The 18,008-nt window shown below is 42.1% G+C and overlaps 1 protein-coding gene across 5 annotated transcripts in view; it reads left to right on the top strand.

The window, feature by feature from the left end:
• PALLD (palladin, cytoskeletal associated protein) overlaps positions 1-18,008 on the top strand; it is a 338,505-nt gene that overhangs the window by 151,574 nt on the left and 168,923 nt on the right. For all 5 annotated transcript variants that reach the window (XM_034770761.1, XM_034770764.1, XM_034770760.1 and 2 more), the window contains exon 10: positions 808-1,153. In XM_034770761.1, the coding sequence (XP_034626652.1) occupies positions 808-1,153 (346 nt within the window). The remainder of the gene's footprint in view (positions 1-807; positions 1,154-18,008) is intronic.

An 18,008-nucleotide genomic window follows, 5' to 3' on the forward strand; every position in this document is an offset into this window, starting at 1 on the left:
TTTCTTGCAACTAAGTCAAATGACTGAGATGCTAGGAAACCTCAGTTCTATTTCCAGCTCTGTCACTGGTGTCCAGTGTGATCTTGGGCTAATCACCCACATTTTTGAGGCTAATGTGTCTCATCCATAGAGTGGGAAAAATATCTACCTAGTTGATGGATGAAGCTATATTACAAAGTGTGTTGCCATACTCCGATGGAATGCACCAAATGGAACAAAATTTTAGTTTTAGTTTCTTAATAATAATTTTTATTTATGCAAGATAGGTTTAGAAAAATAATGTAACCAAGTTTAGACAGATTCCTTAACATCAGAACTCTGAGGCTAGATGGCAGCAGAAGCAAAAAGAAAATAGATGAAATTATGCTGACAAAAATGAAAATAAAATCCTTATATTTTATGTAAAATTTAAAACAGAAATGCAGGCAGTTAAGTTTTGGAGTATACTAACCACTCACATGTATGTTGTTGAATATGTGCAGTGAATGCTAATAAAATTCCAACGCAGGCAATTCATTCAGGTGGCTGTCCTTGAATAACTGTAAATCATTCATTCTTAACTAGCAACTATTCCACCTGCATCATGGGTAGTTAGGAAATGAATAGTCAGTAGCATATCTAATTTGGCGTGAATATTTGTGAGAGCTTCAGAAAAAATATCCAGCTGGTGTAGCTATGATATATAACAAAAGTGAAGTGATCTCACCGTTAATGAACTAAAAGCACACTGTGCATATGTGTTGAAGTATCTGTTATGTAGTTTGAATATGACTTGTTGGACAGGGATTATCTTCCTTTTTGTTTTAGCCAACTCTGAAAGCTCTAGCCATGAGCTGTCAACAAGAGAATCCAACAGTGATGATTTCCAACATTTCCCACCTCCCCCTCCAGTTCTTGAGATTAGTTCTCTTGAGCTTCCTCCAAAGAAGCATACAGAGAGCCAACAGGTGAACAACACAGAATTTAGACCCAACATAGCAGCCGTTCAGTTACAGCTCAACACTGCTGAGAAGAAAACCAATGGCATCCATCCCAGTCATGAAGCAAATGGAGTGATTAACAGCAAAGCTTGTAATGATAAATCTGCCCCAGCTCCAGATGTCCTGCTTTCACCCACAAAGGAACCACCACCAGTCCTTGCCAAACCAAAGCTGTGAGTATTTCTGCATGGTTTTTATTCTTCCTTTCTAAATTGCTGGCTGTTGAAAGCAAACCTTCTGCCCTAGAACCATTGTGTGTTTAGACAAATAATGGCCAGAACTGTGACTATATCTTGATTAATGTGTCTTTCTCATTGATATGGATTAAATTCCAAGCAGCTGAATACAAGAAGATCCATGTAGTTCATTTTAAAATCATACCAAATGAAAGGATATTACAACTTTTGTTATTCTTGGTATATTACGTTAAAGCCGCAAAACAAAAGAAATTCAGGTTAATGGCTGGTGTTCTAGTCTTTTATTCAATCACTTGTACCTAATTGTACCTAAACTCAGGGAAAAATTTTATTGACTTCAGTAGAAATCAGTGAGAGTTTTCCAGGGTAAGTACTGCAGGGCTTGTTCTAAAGTCCAAATTTTTTCCAATTGTGTGTCTGTTTTCATCAGCCATGCAAAGCCTTGTGTCTACCGGGTGCTGTGTTTCATAGGTTTTTTTCTACAATGGGTATGATGATTTGTGAAATTACAGCTGGCCAAAACCAAAAGAACCATTCAGATCAATGGCCTGTAACAAGGTACTAATGAGGAGAAGTAATGCATTGAGAACCATTGGTAGAATGAAGTGAGTGATATTTGGTTTCTGCTTATGTTCAATAGTCTATAAAAGCAATAAATTTATATTTAACTATAAAGATGATATAGCTAAAAAGAAGTAGCAATGATGTGGTTCAGTGGTTTATGAATGCAGAGGAGACTTACTGCTTCAATGAAATATTGATAACACTATTTGTAGTGGCTTGTCCAAAATAATGTGTGTTAACTGTATTCAGGTGACTGTAAGTAAGAGAAACTTAAGCACTAGTGATTAGCAGGCTACAACAGCTGTTCTTACCTTAATGAAGTTTAAAATCCTTCAGTATTTAGTTCATGGTCAGAACTATTACTGGTATATTAAAAATACAATCTTCCTAATTATTTTCTGCATGTCTATGAAAAGCAGACAAAACAGTTCTGTGGTCATTAAAAGGAGGATGAGTGGTTTAGGCACAAGTTTTTAGAATGACATCATGATTCTTTTTTGAGCCAGGATTTCATCACACAGTTCAGGTGAAGAAGAACTTGGCTTTTTGTTTTTACAGTTACACACTAATTGGTGTGGGTGTGCTTGTGGATATGTATTTTGAAGAGGGAAGGGCTATACTGAAATTCAGAAGATGACATGTTCTAGCTGCAGACTCTAACTGAATATTCACATTATGGTATCAATACAAAATCCAGGAATTTAAAGTCATTATAAGAAAAACTTTTGTTGAATCTAAAATTTTTGTAAGCCTACTAAAATAAAGCCTTCATCTTGTGAAATATGTTCTCAGCATACATCTCCTCATATGTTTACAGTATAGTTTGCATTGTTCTAGTTTCCCTTCCTTTGTAAGTGGCAGGATCCACTGAGGACAGAGACAAGCATTAGAGGCAATCTGTCCTGCCCGAAATGAAATGTGAAAAAGTAAGAGCAGACTTGAGGTGCTCCCTCACACCACCTCATGCTCAAACCCAGAGCATGCTAAAGTGTCCCGGGCTTAAACATCCTGTTTAAACCCAAGACCCTACCAGGCCCTTGTTATTCCGATGCCTACAGTCCAGAGCAGGCTACTGCAAGAAGAAACCACCTAGCATAGCCATCAGAGGTTAGGCCTTCTGAATCCAGCCCTCTTTTGCACAAGAGATAGATTAATGTCTCATTTGTGGAGGAAAAAGTATTACCCTTAACTTTGGATTTGTGCCATCCCCCATTACTTAGTTCCCCTCAGCAGGGATAGAACTTCTGCCACGTGCCTAAAGTTGTGATCCTGTGAAACAAACATCAAGTCAGTGAACCATGACACCATGCATACTGAGCAAATAGGCTGTACCTGTGAAAGAGGAAACCAGCACAATTGCTTTAAAGTTCAAGTGTGCCTGTGCAATGTGAATGTGTGCAGTTGGTTTTTAAATCCTGGGTGAGATGCTGTGCTGTACTAAGAGAGGAGCAGAGATCTTGCAATGTAGGGGGAGAGGAGGGGCTAAAGTGGCTGTAAGACACCTTTACACCCTGCTGATTCTGCCCTGCTCTGGGGGCCAAAGTGGTCCCCAGCATAACTTAGACAGCATTGGGAGCTGCCTATGGCGGCAGTGCACCCTAGAATCTGTGCAGCACTATATTCTGCAGCTACAGTCTTCATGCCCCTACCATCCGGGCTCCTACACCAGGGTTTGCAGGAGGGTCCACCAAAAACAGCCTGCAGCTGGCTGCATTGCTTTCTGCACAGGGAGAATTCTCCACCAGTCAGATTCAGGGCTTTTAGAGCACTTTACATCCCTCCAGCACCTTTATCCAGCGTACAAGGGTCAGAGTGGGAGTGAGATTGTACCCACACAAACAGATAACACGCTACAGTAACGTGATGTACAACCTGCAACCACACACAAACAGAGAGGAATGAGGCAATAGAAGTCAGCATGCAATAACCCAAAAGAAAAGGGGAGAGAGGTGATATTTTCATGGCCAGGGAAGGGGAATATTGCAGGAAGAAGCCTATTTCCAGCTGGTGCCACCTTTTACAAGCAGTGCTTGGCCACCTCCTGGACAATTGCTGCGCTACTTATAGATATTGGGATTGATCAATCATAGCCCCCATACAAAGAGGGCTACAACTGGTCTCCAGGAGCTCTGACACTGCCCAAAGGAATTTGGCCCACCCTCGTGGCCCTTGTCCTGCTCACTAAAGATTAATATTTCCTGAGATACTGGGCTCTCCTGTGCATTTATGCACCCATCTCTCTTCACCTCAATTAAATAGTGGTAGACCATAAATAAAATCCAGACTACCAAAAACCCGTGTCTAATCAGTAACCTCACACCGAAAAGTATGGTTTAATTGTTCAGATCTGAAATAATTGTTTTCAAAGGACTGCTTTGGGCAGACTGTACATTTTTTTTAATCCGCATTCAACATCAGTGCCACTGGAGAGGAACTAACCACCACAGAAATACAAGAAATACCGGAGATTAGTAGAGCACAGTGAGGAAAAACACTTTCCCAGAATTATAGCTTTTTCCCCAGACATTCATGTCCCATTTCTCCAGTCCAGATGAGTTGATCTTATATCCTGGGCTTGTGGCACTATAGTAAATTAATTCTACAAAACTGTTACCCAACAGCTAACATGATTATTTCATTTTCCAATGCTGTTGGATTTATAGTATTCACAAGCAAAAATCTCACATTCTCTGAAGCCCAATATATATTCCCAGAAAAAGAAATTTTATGATGAAAATGAGGTTGAGAGTATATATCAATAATGCAAGAATAACCGACTCATTACAAGGATGTTGTAATTATCCCAGAACCAAATGTTACAAACTCAGGAAATTCAGACTTAAAAGAAATCCAAACAAGATATAAAAAATGCACTCTTAAGAGAGACAAGGTGAGTGAGGTAATAGCTTTTATTGGACCAACTTCCAACCAAGAGTTGCTTGTTTCTCTCACCAACAGAAGTTGATCCAATAAAAGCTATTACCTCACCCACCTTGTCTCTCTAATATCCTGAGACCAACATGGGTACAACAACACTATTAAGGCACTGACATTAAAAGACACTTTTTTTTTTTTCCTCCTTCATGATATCACTACTGGACAGAGTTGGGTATCTTAACTGTGCATTTCATACCTTAATATGTTTGGATTTTTTTTAAGTGTAACCTTTATTCTGAATTTCCTGGGTTTGTAACTCTTGGGTTTGGGATAATTACAGAATCCCCGTAATGTTTTTTTATTCTTATGTTACTGACACATACTCTCAACATCAACACCTTAATGCAGATTTTTGTTTGTGTGTGGACTTTTTGGCAGGGAATTTCCTTAATGTGTTTAAATGTATTGAAAATGTCATACACTAGCACTAAATAAGAAACCCAAAGAGTATGCTACCCTGCAATATTTTTAACATCTTGATGATATGTAGTATTAATCTTAAATTGTTGTTTTTTATTATTTCACTTTTGAGAAATGATTCATCAGTACAATAAACTAGCCAGAGTAAACCAAGCCAGTTGATTTAGGTTTACACTTGCTTTGCGTCACCAGGGAAGCCCAAAGCAGCTGAAGTCTACTGGTGAATCTGGCCCTTAATTTGCAATTGACTTATGGGTTTCAAGATCTATATTAGTAAGACCGGTGCTATGTTAAAGGGGAGGTAGGAGAGAGCTCAGTCCCTGAGTCCCAATATCTTGAGGTAATAAGGGCTCCCCTGGGCTCCTGCCTCAGTTTCCCCAGCAGTACTACCTCAGTGTGCAGTGGTGCTGATGAAGTAGTGCTTCAGGAAGTCTTTCAAGAACTGATATCCAATCTAGTATGCAGTCACAGAATCTCTGAAGAGCAATGACAATTGGGCCCAGTATTCTGTCAATAAGTACTCTGGTTACCTGTGACCAGTCTCCTTCATAGAATCACTTCCTTCCTCTACAGCTAATTTGCATGATGTTGATTGGTAGTTACCTCTGGCGTCACAATAGCCCCATTTAAAATTGACCTACGTTTTTGACCTGTCTGTCTGGCTAACCTATATAATCATAGCAATTGGATTCACTTGTTAATGGTTTATTTTAATAACCTAATTTCTTCAAATATAACCTGTGCATAAGATTTCAATTAATTTTAACTATATGAAAAGTTTGAAGTGGAATCCATTTTGAAGCATTTGGAGGAGAGGAAGGTGGTCAGGAACAGTCAACATGGATTCACCAAGGGCAAGTCATGCCTGACCAACCTGATTACCTTCTATGATGAGATAACTGGCTCTGTGGATATGGGGAAAGCAATGGATGTAATATATCGTGACTTCAGCAAAGCTTTTGATACGGTCTCCAACAGTATTCTTGCCAGCAAGTTAAAGAAGTATGGATTGGATGAATGGACAATAAGCTGGATAGAAAGCTGGCTAGATTGTCGGGCTCAATGGATAGTGATCAACAGCTCGATGTCTAGTTGGCAGCCGGTATCAAGAGGAGTTCCCCAGGGGTCAGTCCTGGGGCTGGTTTTTTTTCAACATCTTCATTAATGATCTGGATGATGGGATGAATTGCACCTTCAGCAAGTTCGCAGATGACACTAAGCTGGGGGGAGAGGTAGATATGCTGGAGGGTAGGGATAGAGTCCAGAGTGACCTAGACAAACTGGAGGATTGGGCAAAAAGAAATCTGGTGAGGTTCAACAAGGACAAGTGGAGAGTCCTGCACTTAGGACGGAAGAATCCCTTGCACCGCTACAGGCTGGGGACTGACTGGCTAAGCAGCAGTTCTGCAGAAAAGGACCTGGGGATTATAGTGGACAAGAAGCTGGATATGAGTCAGCAGTGTGCCCTTGTTGCCAAGAAGGCCAACAGCATATTGGGCTGCATTAGCAGGATCATTGCCAGCAGATCGAGGGAAGTGATTATTCCCCTCTATTCGGCACTGGTGAGGCCACACCTGGAGTATTGTGTCCAGTTTTGGTCCCCTCGCTACAGAAGGGATGTGAATAAATTGGAGAGAGTCCAGCGGAGGGCAACGAAAATAACTAGGGGGCTGGGGCATATGACTTACGAGGAGAGGCTGAGGGAACTGGGCTTCTTTAGTCTGCAGAAGAGAAGAGTGAGGGGGGATTTCAAAGCAGCCTTCAACTACTTGAAGGTGGGTTCCAAAGGGGATGAAGCTAGGCTGTTCTCAGTGGTGGCAGATGACAGAACAAGAAGCAATGGTCTCAAGTTGCAGTGGGAGAGGTCTAGGTTGGATATTAGGAAACAGTATTTCACTAGGAGGGTGGTGAAGCACTGGAATCGGTTACCTAGAGAGGTGATGGAATCCCCATCCTTAGAGGTTTTTTAAGGCCTGGCTTGACAAAGCCCTGGCTGGGATGATTTTGTTGGTGTTAGTCCTGCTTTGAGCAAGGGGTTGGACTAGATGACCTCCTGAGGTCTCTTCCAACCCTAATATTCTATGATTCTAAGTATCTGCGTATTCTGTTAGGCTCATTTTGGCAAAGAAAAGACTGACACAGATGTTAAATTTCTTAAAGAACACAGTTTTTTAATTAATCAGGCAAACCATTATTACTCTGTACTCAGAGTAAGCGCTGTAAGTTTGGGAAAGATGCATTGCATTTTTCGTAGAAAACAATTAGGTTGAATTCCTGCTTTAGGTTCAAAACAGAACTCATTAACTATGGATGTGTGACCAGTTTTCTATAATTTGCATATGAAAAGAGGCATATAAGTGTATAATACTAACTTATCCAAGCTGTGTCCAACCAAGAGTTGTCATGCCAAAGATAGTTACTGTGGGTGTCTTCTGTATAGAAAAGTGTTTTAAAAGCTGCTACAACATGCTTGCTTTCATGGTAATTGATTCTAAGAAATGTAATCCTAAAGCATGATGATGATAGCAGTTGCATCAGGCTAGTGTCAAGTGTATTTAGAATGGAGCTTAATGAGATAAAATATACATCACCTATTAGTTGCTGCTGGGAAAAAATCACAGTGCAGGTTAAGTTTCACACCTGGGATGTTGCAGAAGCTATTACTAAACACAGGTCATATTCTATCCTGTAGGAAGCCAGAAGTTAGATAAGAGAGATGGTAGTGCCTACTGCAATGGTCCCAAACTACTTAGACCGCGGCCCCCTTTACCCCTGTCTATCTACACATGCGCGCCCCGCCGGGGCTGGGAGCAGGGCCATAGTCAGGGCCGGGGCCAAGAGTTAGGGCCAAACAGGACCAGGGCCACGAGTGGGGCCATGGGGCTGGGACCGCGGCTACGAGCTGGGTCGGAGCCATGGCTGGGCTGGGAGCCAGGGTCCAAGGCTGGGGCCCCAGCTGGGGGCAGGGCCAGAGCAGAGCTGCGGGCAGAGCAAGGTTGGGTGGTGCTCCCTTCCTGCCCCTCGTGGGGGCTGGCCTGAGCCCTGTCGTGCCACCCAGAACATTCCTCATGTGTCATATGTTTGTACAGTACCTACCAAATGGGACTAGGGCCTTTATTTTTATGATACAAATATCTGAATGATTCTTAACTATTACAAAGATGTCAGTCCCAAATCTCTTGTATGATCTTGTTTGAAACAAATCCATGTCCCTGAAATTAGTTCTATATGTGGCAATCTATGTACTTTGTACATAGTTTACTCATTTAAGATTTATTTGGTGAGGCAGAAAGTGGGAAAAGTGGTGGCTTTTTCTTGAGCAGAAAATACCAAAATCATATTTTTCTTTAATTTAAAATGTATGCTATACAATGTTTTGATTCAAACTATTAATAGTTTGAAAGCCAATAAAGACAGCAAAGTACACATAGCAAATAGGACACTGACTAGTGTGTTCTGTTTTGATAAAACATGAAATATTTTGAGGTTATATGGTCTAAAGCAGTATCTAACCCAGGTCATATATTCCACTGCACTGGACAGGAGTCAAATTTTGTAAACATTTATGGAATATTTGTTCAGTAGCAGGTGTACCATGGGGACAAAGACATGACATTTTTATGGGGAAAATACTAAATCCTTTTAATTACATGGAAATGATGACCATGATAAACAGACAACATTAGATACAAAAATAATGTTCTATCCCGGTCTGCTTGTTTGTCTCATCCATCTGTTATGTCTTGCCTTTTTAGACTGCAAGCTCTTTGGAGCGGGGACTCTTTGACTATATGTTACTATCTTAACACAATGGGGCTCTGACCTGATTTACTTATAGTGCTACTGCAATATAATGTTCAGTAACAAGAATAATGATCCAAAACTTGAGGCAGTTTCAAATGAAATGGAAAAGAATTTGAATACTAACCTGATCACTCGATCTGTTTACAATACAAATTCCTTTCAATTAAATACCCTTTACTGATTAACACAAATGTTTTGTTTTTGCCTTTCCTCTTCTCTCCCTTCCACATTAATGGTAATTTTTAACAAAACTAGAGACACAAAGTATGCTGCAGTACTTGATTAAGTATGTAGAATTTCTGTTACTTGGGTTACTAATCAACATACAGCAGTTGTATAAGTACTAGGTTATATTTTACAAGGAATTCTTAACTGATTACATTCAGCTAACAGAACTATCAAGAAAATGATTGATTGTCAAAGGTCATTTTAAAGTGTTTCTTGAACTAAAATAATGATTCTTGACATTGGATCAGCATGAAAAGCTGTGTTAGCATCTCACTGTCAAAAGGGGTAATTGTGATATGTAATGCATGTTCACATAAGTGTCTGAAAATTCATACCTACTTACTGGGGTCCATATTTTGCTATGAAGGTATGTTAATATTTTTTACAAAAAAATAGATATTGGAACAAGGTTGCTGAATATGTTGGGATATATTATCATCATATGGAAAAAATGATTCAAGCATGTGTGTTATCCATTCAGGTCATTGGGTCTTGAAAGTTCTAAAGTCTGTTAGCTGTACAAAGAAATCTCTTATTTAGAGAATCACCAGATAACTTTAGGCTCCTTCTTTCTTGTAGGTTTCCATAACTTTGTTGGGATAATTTAATGACTTAGAGTAGTATATATAAAAGCTAAATAATTTTAATGAAAGTTCCATATTATTTCAACATAAAGGTAGTATGGTGGGACAGGTTCCCATTCCAGTCAGGAAGAGGTTAAAGAGCTCCTCTGGGCACAGTCAGCTCTATCCCAGTATACCTGGGAGGCCTGTCAAACCTGGAGAGGCAAAATATTCACAGAAAAAGACATCAGATTTATTTTGTATCAAACACTGAAAATTTTTAGTGTAATACAAGATGGGGAGGGGTGAGAGAAGAAAAATGGAGAAAGTTGCTTATCTTGAATATAGTTAGGCATAGTAAGAGTTACTGTACATCAGAGTAGTGATTTCTCCCTTAACTCTCAGTGCCCCAACAAATATTCATTGGGGGGCCAACTCTGTAAAATGCCGAAAACCCGCATTAATTTCAATGAGTGGCAAAAGTGCCCAGCACCATGCAGGATCAGGGTCAAAGATCACCAACCAGAATATTATACTAGGCCATATACATACACTGAGAGTCAAAGTCCCTTTTTTTTATTTTTATTTTTTTTTATTGGGGTTAGTGACACTATACAGAAGCACAGAGACAGTACAGCTCTTCAGTACGAAACATTTCCTGAGAGAAGATTGTGTGTATGCCTCTACATCTATTTCTATTTAGCAGCCTTTCCTTCTGCAGCATTGACTTGGGTCCTGACATTGTGAGCTGCTGAGTTTCCTGAATTCCTACTGAAATCCATAGGATTTTGTTGGTTCTCAGCACATCTCAGGATTGACGTTTTGACATTAATAACAGATTTCCTTAATATGTAAGGGACAAAAATGCTTCTACATAAAGGGTTTAATAGCTTTGCAAACTTCCAAGTATTTACATAGATTTCAATATATTTCATACCACCAGATTTTTCATAGTATTGTTCTGTTCCCAACCCTCCATAATCACCCAACATGCATGTCATTTAGACTATACAGGCTTATCACTATTTTTGGAGAGATGAGGGAGTTATGTTTCCCAGCTGTCTCTGGTCCCAAAACAGGAAATAAATCCCCTGCTACAGCATGAGAGACGAACCTTTTGGGCTTGTTTTGGGAGCAACAGGGAGTGTGGATATATGAGACAGCCCAGCTGCTGAAGTTTTGGAGTAGGAGCTGCCATTCTGGGCCTCCCTGCAGTTCATAGATTCATATATTTTAAGACCGGAAAGGACCATTGTGATCATCTGATCCGACCTCCCATATAACACAGGCCAGAGAACTTCCCTGAAAATAATTCCTATTTGAACTAAAGCCTGTCTCTTAGACAAACCTAGAATCTTGATTTAAAAATGGTCAGTGATGGAGACTCCACTGAGAGCCTTGGTAAATTGTTCCAATGGTTAATTACTCTTACTGTTAAAAACATATGCCTTATTTTCGGTCTGAATTTGTCTAGCTTCAACTTCCAGCCGTAGGATCTTGTTTTTATATCTTTTTCTGCTAGATTGAAGAATCCATTATCAAATATTCATTCCCCGTGTAAAAATTAATAAACTGTTATCAAGTCATCTCTTTACCTTCCCTTTGTTAAGCAGAACAGATGAACAGATTGATCTCCTTGCATCTCTCTCTCTCTCTCTCTCTGAGACATGTTTTTTAATCCTTTAATCATTCTTGTGACTCTTCCCTGAACCCTCTCCAGTTTATCAACATCCTTCCTGAACTGTGGACACCAGAACTGGAGACAGTATTCCAGTAGCAGTCACACCAGTGCCAAATACAGAGGTAATAAAAACATCCTATTTCTCTGTTTCTGCATCCAAGGATCACATTCACTCTTTTGGCCTCAGTGTTGCATCTTGTGTCTTTTGTATAGAGTACACAGCAGATAGGTAGGCCACTTCTGACAGAACCTTATTTTTAAATGAAAAATGGATCAAAAAATTCCTAAGGATGAAAGGCTAATCAAACTAAACTTCAATTTAAGAGGCCAAGACAGAAACTGACCAACCCTTCAAGCACATGATGAACTATCATGCCAAAACAGATGCCAATTATATTCAGCAAAGCCACATCTGACAGCAGCAAAAGTATGCTCCTAAACTTGGCACCTTATTCCTAATTTTGCTAGTTATGATCCGTGTATAGTAAAATGTGCTGACTTTCAGTGGAAGGGGCAGGGAAAGAAAAAGGAAATAATTTAAGATGAACTGACAATTTTTAACAAATCAAATCCACAAATACCAAATGGGGAATAACTGGCTAGGCAGCAATACTACAGAAAAAGATCTGGAGGTTATAGTGAATTGCTATTGCAAAAAAAAATAAAATAAAGCAAATGTCATTCTGGAATGTATTAACAGGAGTTTCATATATAAGACATGGAGTTAATTGTTCTGCTTCACTCAGCATTGTGAATAAAGTTCATTAGAATTTAGACTGTTTTGCTACTTGTGAATTGCTTGCAAACACTATATTTTTATAAACTTATTTACAGTTTGTCTTCAAGCAATTTCTTGAGTAGTGGCTGAATTCCTATCAGTGAGGTTCATCAAATGTGTCATTTCTTCCTAGAAGTATCATCTCAGTCTTCTCCTGGTTAAGGTTCAGTCAAGCTAGCATTCCTCCAAGCCCCTGAACCATCTAGATATTAGTGCAGTCAGGCAACTTTCTTAGCTAGGTCAGTTAAGATGGAGACAGAACTGCGTTTCATAAGCATACTATTGCCATCATAGCCCACTTCTCTTCAATAATCTTCCTATAAGCCTCCGATCAATGTCAAACAGTAGAGGTTACATGCTGGAACCCTGTGGCATGCCACAGAAGAACACCCTAGGAACCAATGAGCCATAACTACCCTCTGGATCTCTCAGAAAGGAAGAGCACCATTTTTACTCAGTACTGGTTGATATTATTATTGTTTTTTATTTATTTTATTGTAGGTTTTATATGTTTAAGCTTGTACAAGCACCTAGAGTCTTGGATAATAGCTTTTAAAACTAACTTTAAATAATTAAAATAAATTGCATTGTCTTTTACTGTAAGTATCTATTGTATGTTCTATTGTATAATGTATACTATATGGTAAAAATAGATAATCTGAAATCCACTGATTTTATTTTTTCCATTTGTACTCTCTTCAGAATCACAATGCCTGTTGAGAGTCTCATGTCTCTATCTAACAAAACTTATTGGGAAAGTTCAGCTTATTGCAAAAATAGAAAATATCAGATAAGCCAACCTGCAGTTCACCCCACCCACGCATCTTCCAGCATAGCTCTGCAAATTTAGGGGTCAAATTTGGTCAGGAGGAATTTCTAGGCAAGACACTGTAGTCTATGAAGTTTTAATCAGAACCTTGCATAAAAATAAAACGTCTGCTTTTTTTTCTTTCCCTGAGATACCCTAGTATCCTGTTTTTATTGAAGCCAGATAATGGGCTGATAGCTTCCAGGCTTTTTCCACAGTCATAATAGTACAAGACTTGTTTCCATTTATGTAGTCCCTAGTTTGGTTCATTGCCCACAGACTTATCATTCATTATCTTTCACATTTCTCTACATTAAACTGTATTGTCCATTTTCTGTCCCATATTAAGGAATGTTTTCTAGTGTTTAAAACAAGGATTTGGGAGTTGTGTGCTCAGTTCTATTTCTGGCTCTCTTTACTTGCTATATAACTCTGGGCAACATATGTCTCCGTACTTCATTTTTCTCACTGTAGAATGGGTACAATAGCTATTTGATAGATGTGCCAGAGTTTAAATAATTGAGTTTTTTAGTCACTGAGTAAAAATGGAGACCCTGATTCTACTACCCTTAAGCATGCTGAGTAGTCTCTCCACCAGTCCTGTTGATATCAATGGGACTATTCATGGAGTAAGGAACTGTAGAGAACCTGCTGTTAAAGGCCGCTCTAGGCATAAACAAGCTAGGCAGCTGCCTAGGGCAGCAGATTTCAGGACTGCCAGCTGGTTCCTTCCATGGGCAACAGGGGATGAGGCTGTTGGCTGGGGCTCAGAGGAGCAGGAAGCAGCCCTCAGCTAGCCTGCTGGGGAAGCAGTCCCACCTCCTCCCCAAGGCCTCAAAGAAGCAGGAAGCACACCTCTGCTAGGGAAACTCCCTTGCCTATGGGCTGGGGATGCAGAGTACATGGGGTGAGGGGTGCCTGGGTCCCATTGTGGTTGAGCTGAGCAGCTCCGGACAAAGGGTTAAGGGAACGCAAGGGTATCTAGACCCAGAGGAGACTGGGAATGAGTTGGAGGGGTGGGTCCCTGCTGCAAATTTCTGAGAGAGTAGGGGTAGGGCAGCACGTGGAAGTTTTGCTTTGGATGGCAGCTTGGCTTGAGCAGCCTCTGCCTGCTGGCTGATTACTAGTAGGGTGACCAGATCACCCAAGTCAAATATCGGGACGCGGGGGAAGGGGGAGAGGGTGACGCGGGGGGGGGGGGGGGGGGCGGGGGGGGGGGGGGGGGCAAAAAAAAAAAAAAGCAACCCTTCCTCCGCAAGCACTGGAGGGAGGCCCGGGAGACTCAGGGGAAGCGCGGGGCCGGGGTGAGTAAGAGTCCGGCCTGGTCCCAAGCAGGCAGAACTCAATTGGGTGGTAGGGAGAGGAGGGGGGGCGGCCCGCGGTGTCAGGCGGCGGCTGTTCTCACCCCTGGGCAGTGGGACTCGGGAGCAGCCGCTGCTGCAGCTCCCACTGCCGCGGGGGAGGAAGTGGCCATGGCGCTCCGCGGCTGCAGCTCTGGCGCCCCCGAACCCCCCGAGCCGGGGCCTGCTGCGGGAACCCAGCAGCGCGCATGCTGCGCCCAGCCCCTGGCCAGTCGCATCTGGGCTGCTGCCCAGCTGGTGCTATCCCGCGGCGGCCCCGGCCCCCCCGTCCCACTCGGGTCCCGCAGGGGAACGAACGGGGCTGGGCTGCTGATGCCTCCACCCCGGGGCCGCCGCGGGATAGCACCAGCTGGGCAGCAGCCCAGACGCGACTGGCCAGGGGCTGGGCGCAGCGTGCGCGCTGCTGGGTCCCTGCAGCAGGCCCCGGCTCGGGGGGTTCAGGGGCGCCAGAGCCGCAGCCGCCGAGCGCCATGGCCGCTTCCTCCCCCGCGGCAGTGGGAGCTGCAGCAGCGGCTGCTCCCGTGTCCCGCTGCCCGGGGGTGAGAACAACAGCCGCCGCCTGGCCCCGCGGGCCGCCCCCCTCCTCTCCCTACCACCCAACTGAGTCCTGCCTGCACTGGGCCAGGCCGGACTCTTACTCACCCCGGCCCCGCGCTTCCTCTGAGTATCCCAGGCCTCCCTCCAGCGCTTGTGGAGGGAGGAGGAATGGTGAGCCCGGGGAAGAGGCGGGGATTCGGGGAGGGAGCCAATCGGGGGAGGAGGGAGTGGAGTCGGGGCGGGGGGGGTTGCGAGCACTTCCGGGCTCCAGGCTCTGGCGCATTTCCTTGTTTGTCCAGTGTCCCGACCGCACGTTGGTCGGGACGCGGGACAAACAAGGAAATATCGGGACGTCTGGTCACCCTAATTACTAGATACCTTCGCCCCAGCCCAGCTGAGCTGGAGGGAAATGCTCTGGTGGAGAGCACTGTATTACACAGTTCAGTACTCAGCCAATAGAGGGCTCCATAATCTCTAGAGTACTGGAAAAAGAACATCAGGAGATCAGAGAGGACTAGGAGAGAATCAGAGACTCTGAGGGAGCAGTAGAGCTGTCAAAACTCTCAATTTCTGGTTCATGAGAAATTCTGGCTTTCAAATTTTGGTTTTGTTTCATTCTCATCAACTTCACACACAGCAGCTGCTCTGAAGCAGCTTCCCCCTGTGGGCAGCCCTGGCGCTTAGGACCTCAGAGCTTCCAGACTCTTGGGGAGTTCCCTCGCCTGGGAGTCTGGAAGCCTTGGGAGAGTCCGCATTGCAGGACTGCCATGGAGCCACAAGCCATAGGATTACTTCCAGGCTCCCAACTCCATGGTACTGTGCCTGGAAGCTTGGAGAAACCCCAGGACTTCTAAGCTTCCTGCTGCAGAGCTGGGAGCTAAGCTCCAGTTTGAGTTGGGGCTTCCAGGCCACTTGCAGGGAGAAAGGAGTCTGGAAGTCCTGAGACCCTCAGGTTCCAGCTGAAGGTCAGTATCATTATCCCCATTTTACAGCTGGAGAAACTGAGGAACAGGGAGGAGTAGTGATGTGACTAAGTCACTCAGCAAACAAGTGGCAAAGACTGGAATAGAACCCAGGTTTCCTATATGCCAGTGCAGTGCTGTATCCATTAGGCCACACTTTATTGCCTATATAGCGAAATAAAGCAGACAAGCATAATGCTGAGCATTATATATATTAGCTACTTGTGATCAAGAACACAATAAATAAACCTTGATACAGAATCCATTAAAGAAATCTGTTCCCTTATTCCTTCTCCAGTGGTCCACTATCGCTCTTCCTGGAGCCAATTCTTTTACCAGTATCTCTCTTGCCTCTTTCGCTAATTTGGTTTTCATACATGCCCCTCACTGTGACATTGCAGCCCCTTGTTTGTCTGCTAGGAATTTATTTAAGGAAACTTTATCTTTTTAGTAGAAATAAACTCCAAAATCAGCATTCACAACTTTTCTCCTCAGATTTTTCCTTTGTTTCTGTTCTGGCTTTTTTAGACATTTTCCTAACCACTCTCCCTGCTATTGTGCATTGTTTATATTTCTTTAAAAAATAATTTTTCTCATTGTTTACACTACTCTTTACATCCTTATTCAAGCAACACAGGGTGGGCCATGTTGTGTTTTCCTTGCTCAGATTTTTCTGGGGTTAGTTAAATTTCATCCACTGATGGATTTTTAATACTTCACACATCTCTGTTTTAGTTCTCATACAGTACAGAAATACAGTTAGTCTGTCTATTTTACATTCCCTCAGCTTTTCTTTTGCAATTAAATTAATAAATATACTTATAATGAATGAATACACAGTATTATAGGAGAGTTCTGGAACATGTTACAAAAGCATTTTTGGAGTATTGTATTATAATTACTCATTATACTTACAATGCTCTGAAAAGGTCTTTGGTATTATTCATTTATGAGAGCTTACTAGGAGAGAGGAGGTGCCAGGAGGACACAGAGGCAACTAATTCAGTAAATGAATTTAATGAAAATAATATGCCTTTTTTGTCAAACTTCTTTATAAGTATGCAGTTTTAAAGTATGGAGATATGTAGTTTTTCCTTGTGACCCATATAGTTTTCTCTAGTTATTCTCTTGGATGGTGATAACTTTTATATTTTGTGCTGTGACTGAATTCTCATCCAATCCATCTATGTACATAGAGCAGGCTTATAAAATTCTATTCACTCAGTTCCCTCAGGCTGGTAACTTATTTGTGTTTCTGGTGGTTGTTTTGGGGGAGGGGAGTTTGGTGGGGAAGGGGGAAGTAAAATATTGATACATTATTGATTAGTAATAATTTTAACTTGCTTGTTATTATACTTGTAATTAGAATTATTATTGTGATTGTTACATTAGTATGTCTAATACAGAATACAAATACAGTTGTCCGTGGCCGTTTTACCTTCCCCCAGCCCTACCTTTCTTTTTCTTTCAGTTATTTTAAATACATTTATAATCTCTTCGATTCATTCCCAGTGAAAACTCTGGGAACCACTCTTCCTTCATCTACTTACTGCTTTCCCCCTCACTCCATTCCACCTCTCTCTGCATTTACTCCTTATTGCCTTTTCCATCTCTCCCCACCCCAGTGCTTCCAACTGTCATTCTGAGACTCATACAGTTGGTTCTCTTCCTCTGTTGTCATTCATTTTTGAATCTGCAACCAGCCTCTTGTCAACGGCAAGCCTCATATGCTCATTCATGTCCTGCTTAGCTGATTTGGAATTAGGGTAACCAGATATCCTGATTTTTTAGGGACAGTCCTGATATTTGGGGCTTTTTCTTATATAGGCTCCTATTACCCCTCACCCCCGTCCCAATTTTTCACACTTGCTGTCCGGTCACCCTGTTTGGAATATACATCTTAAATCATGGAGTTGAAGTTGGAATTTGGTTGGGAATCTCTTCACAGACAATAATCTACACACACACTCATATTAACTGCTAACAGTATTAGAGTGCTCTCAGCTGTTCAGAGGTTTCACAAGCAGACTGCTTGACAATTAATGGATAGGAAAAAAGCTACACCTGTGCTAGCAGCAAGTGAATTTGGGAAAACTTGCTTAATAAAGCTAATCCTGCAAGGCCAACTTCCATTGAAAGATAAGGACACTTAGGCTATGTCCTCACTACGGGGGGGGGGGCGATTTAA

This window comes from Trachemys scripta, chromosome 5 (assembly GCF_013100865.1).
Source record: "Trachemys scripta elegans isolate TJP31775 chromosome 5, CAS_Tse_1.0, whole genome shotgun sequence".
Classification (NCBI taxonomy): Eukaryota; Metazoa; Chordata; order Testudines; family Emydidae; genus Trachemys; species Trachemys scripta.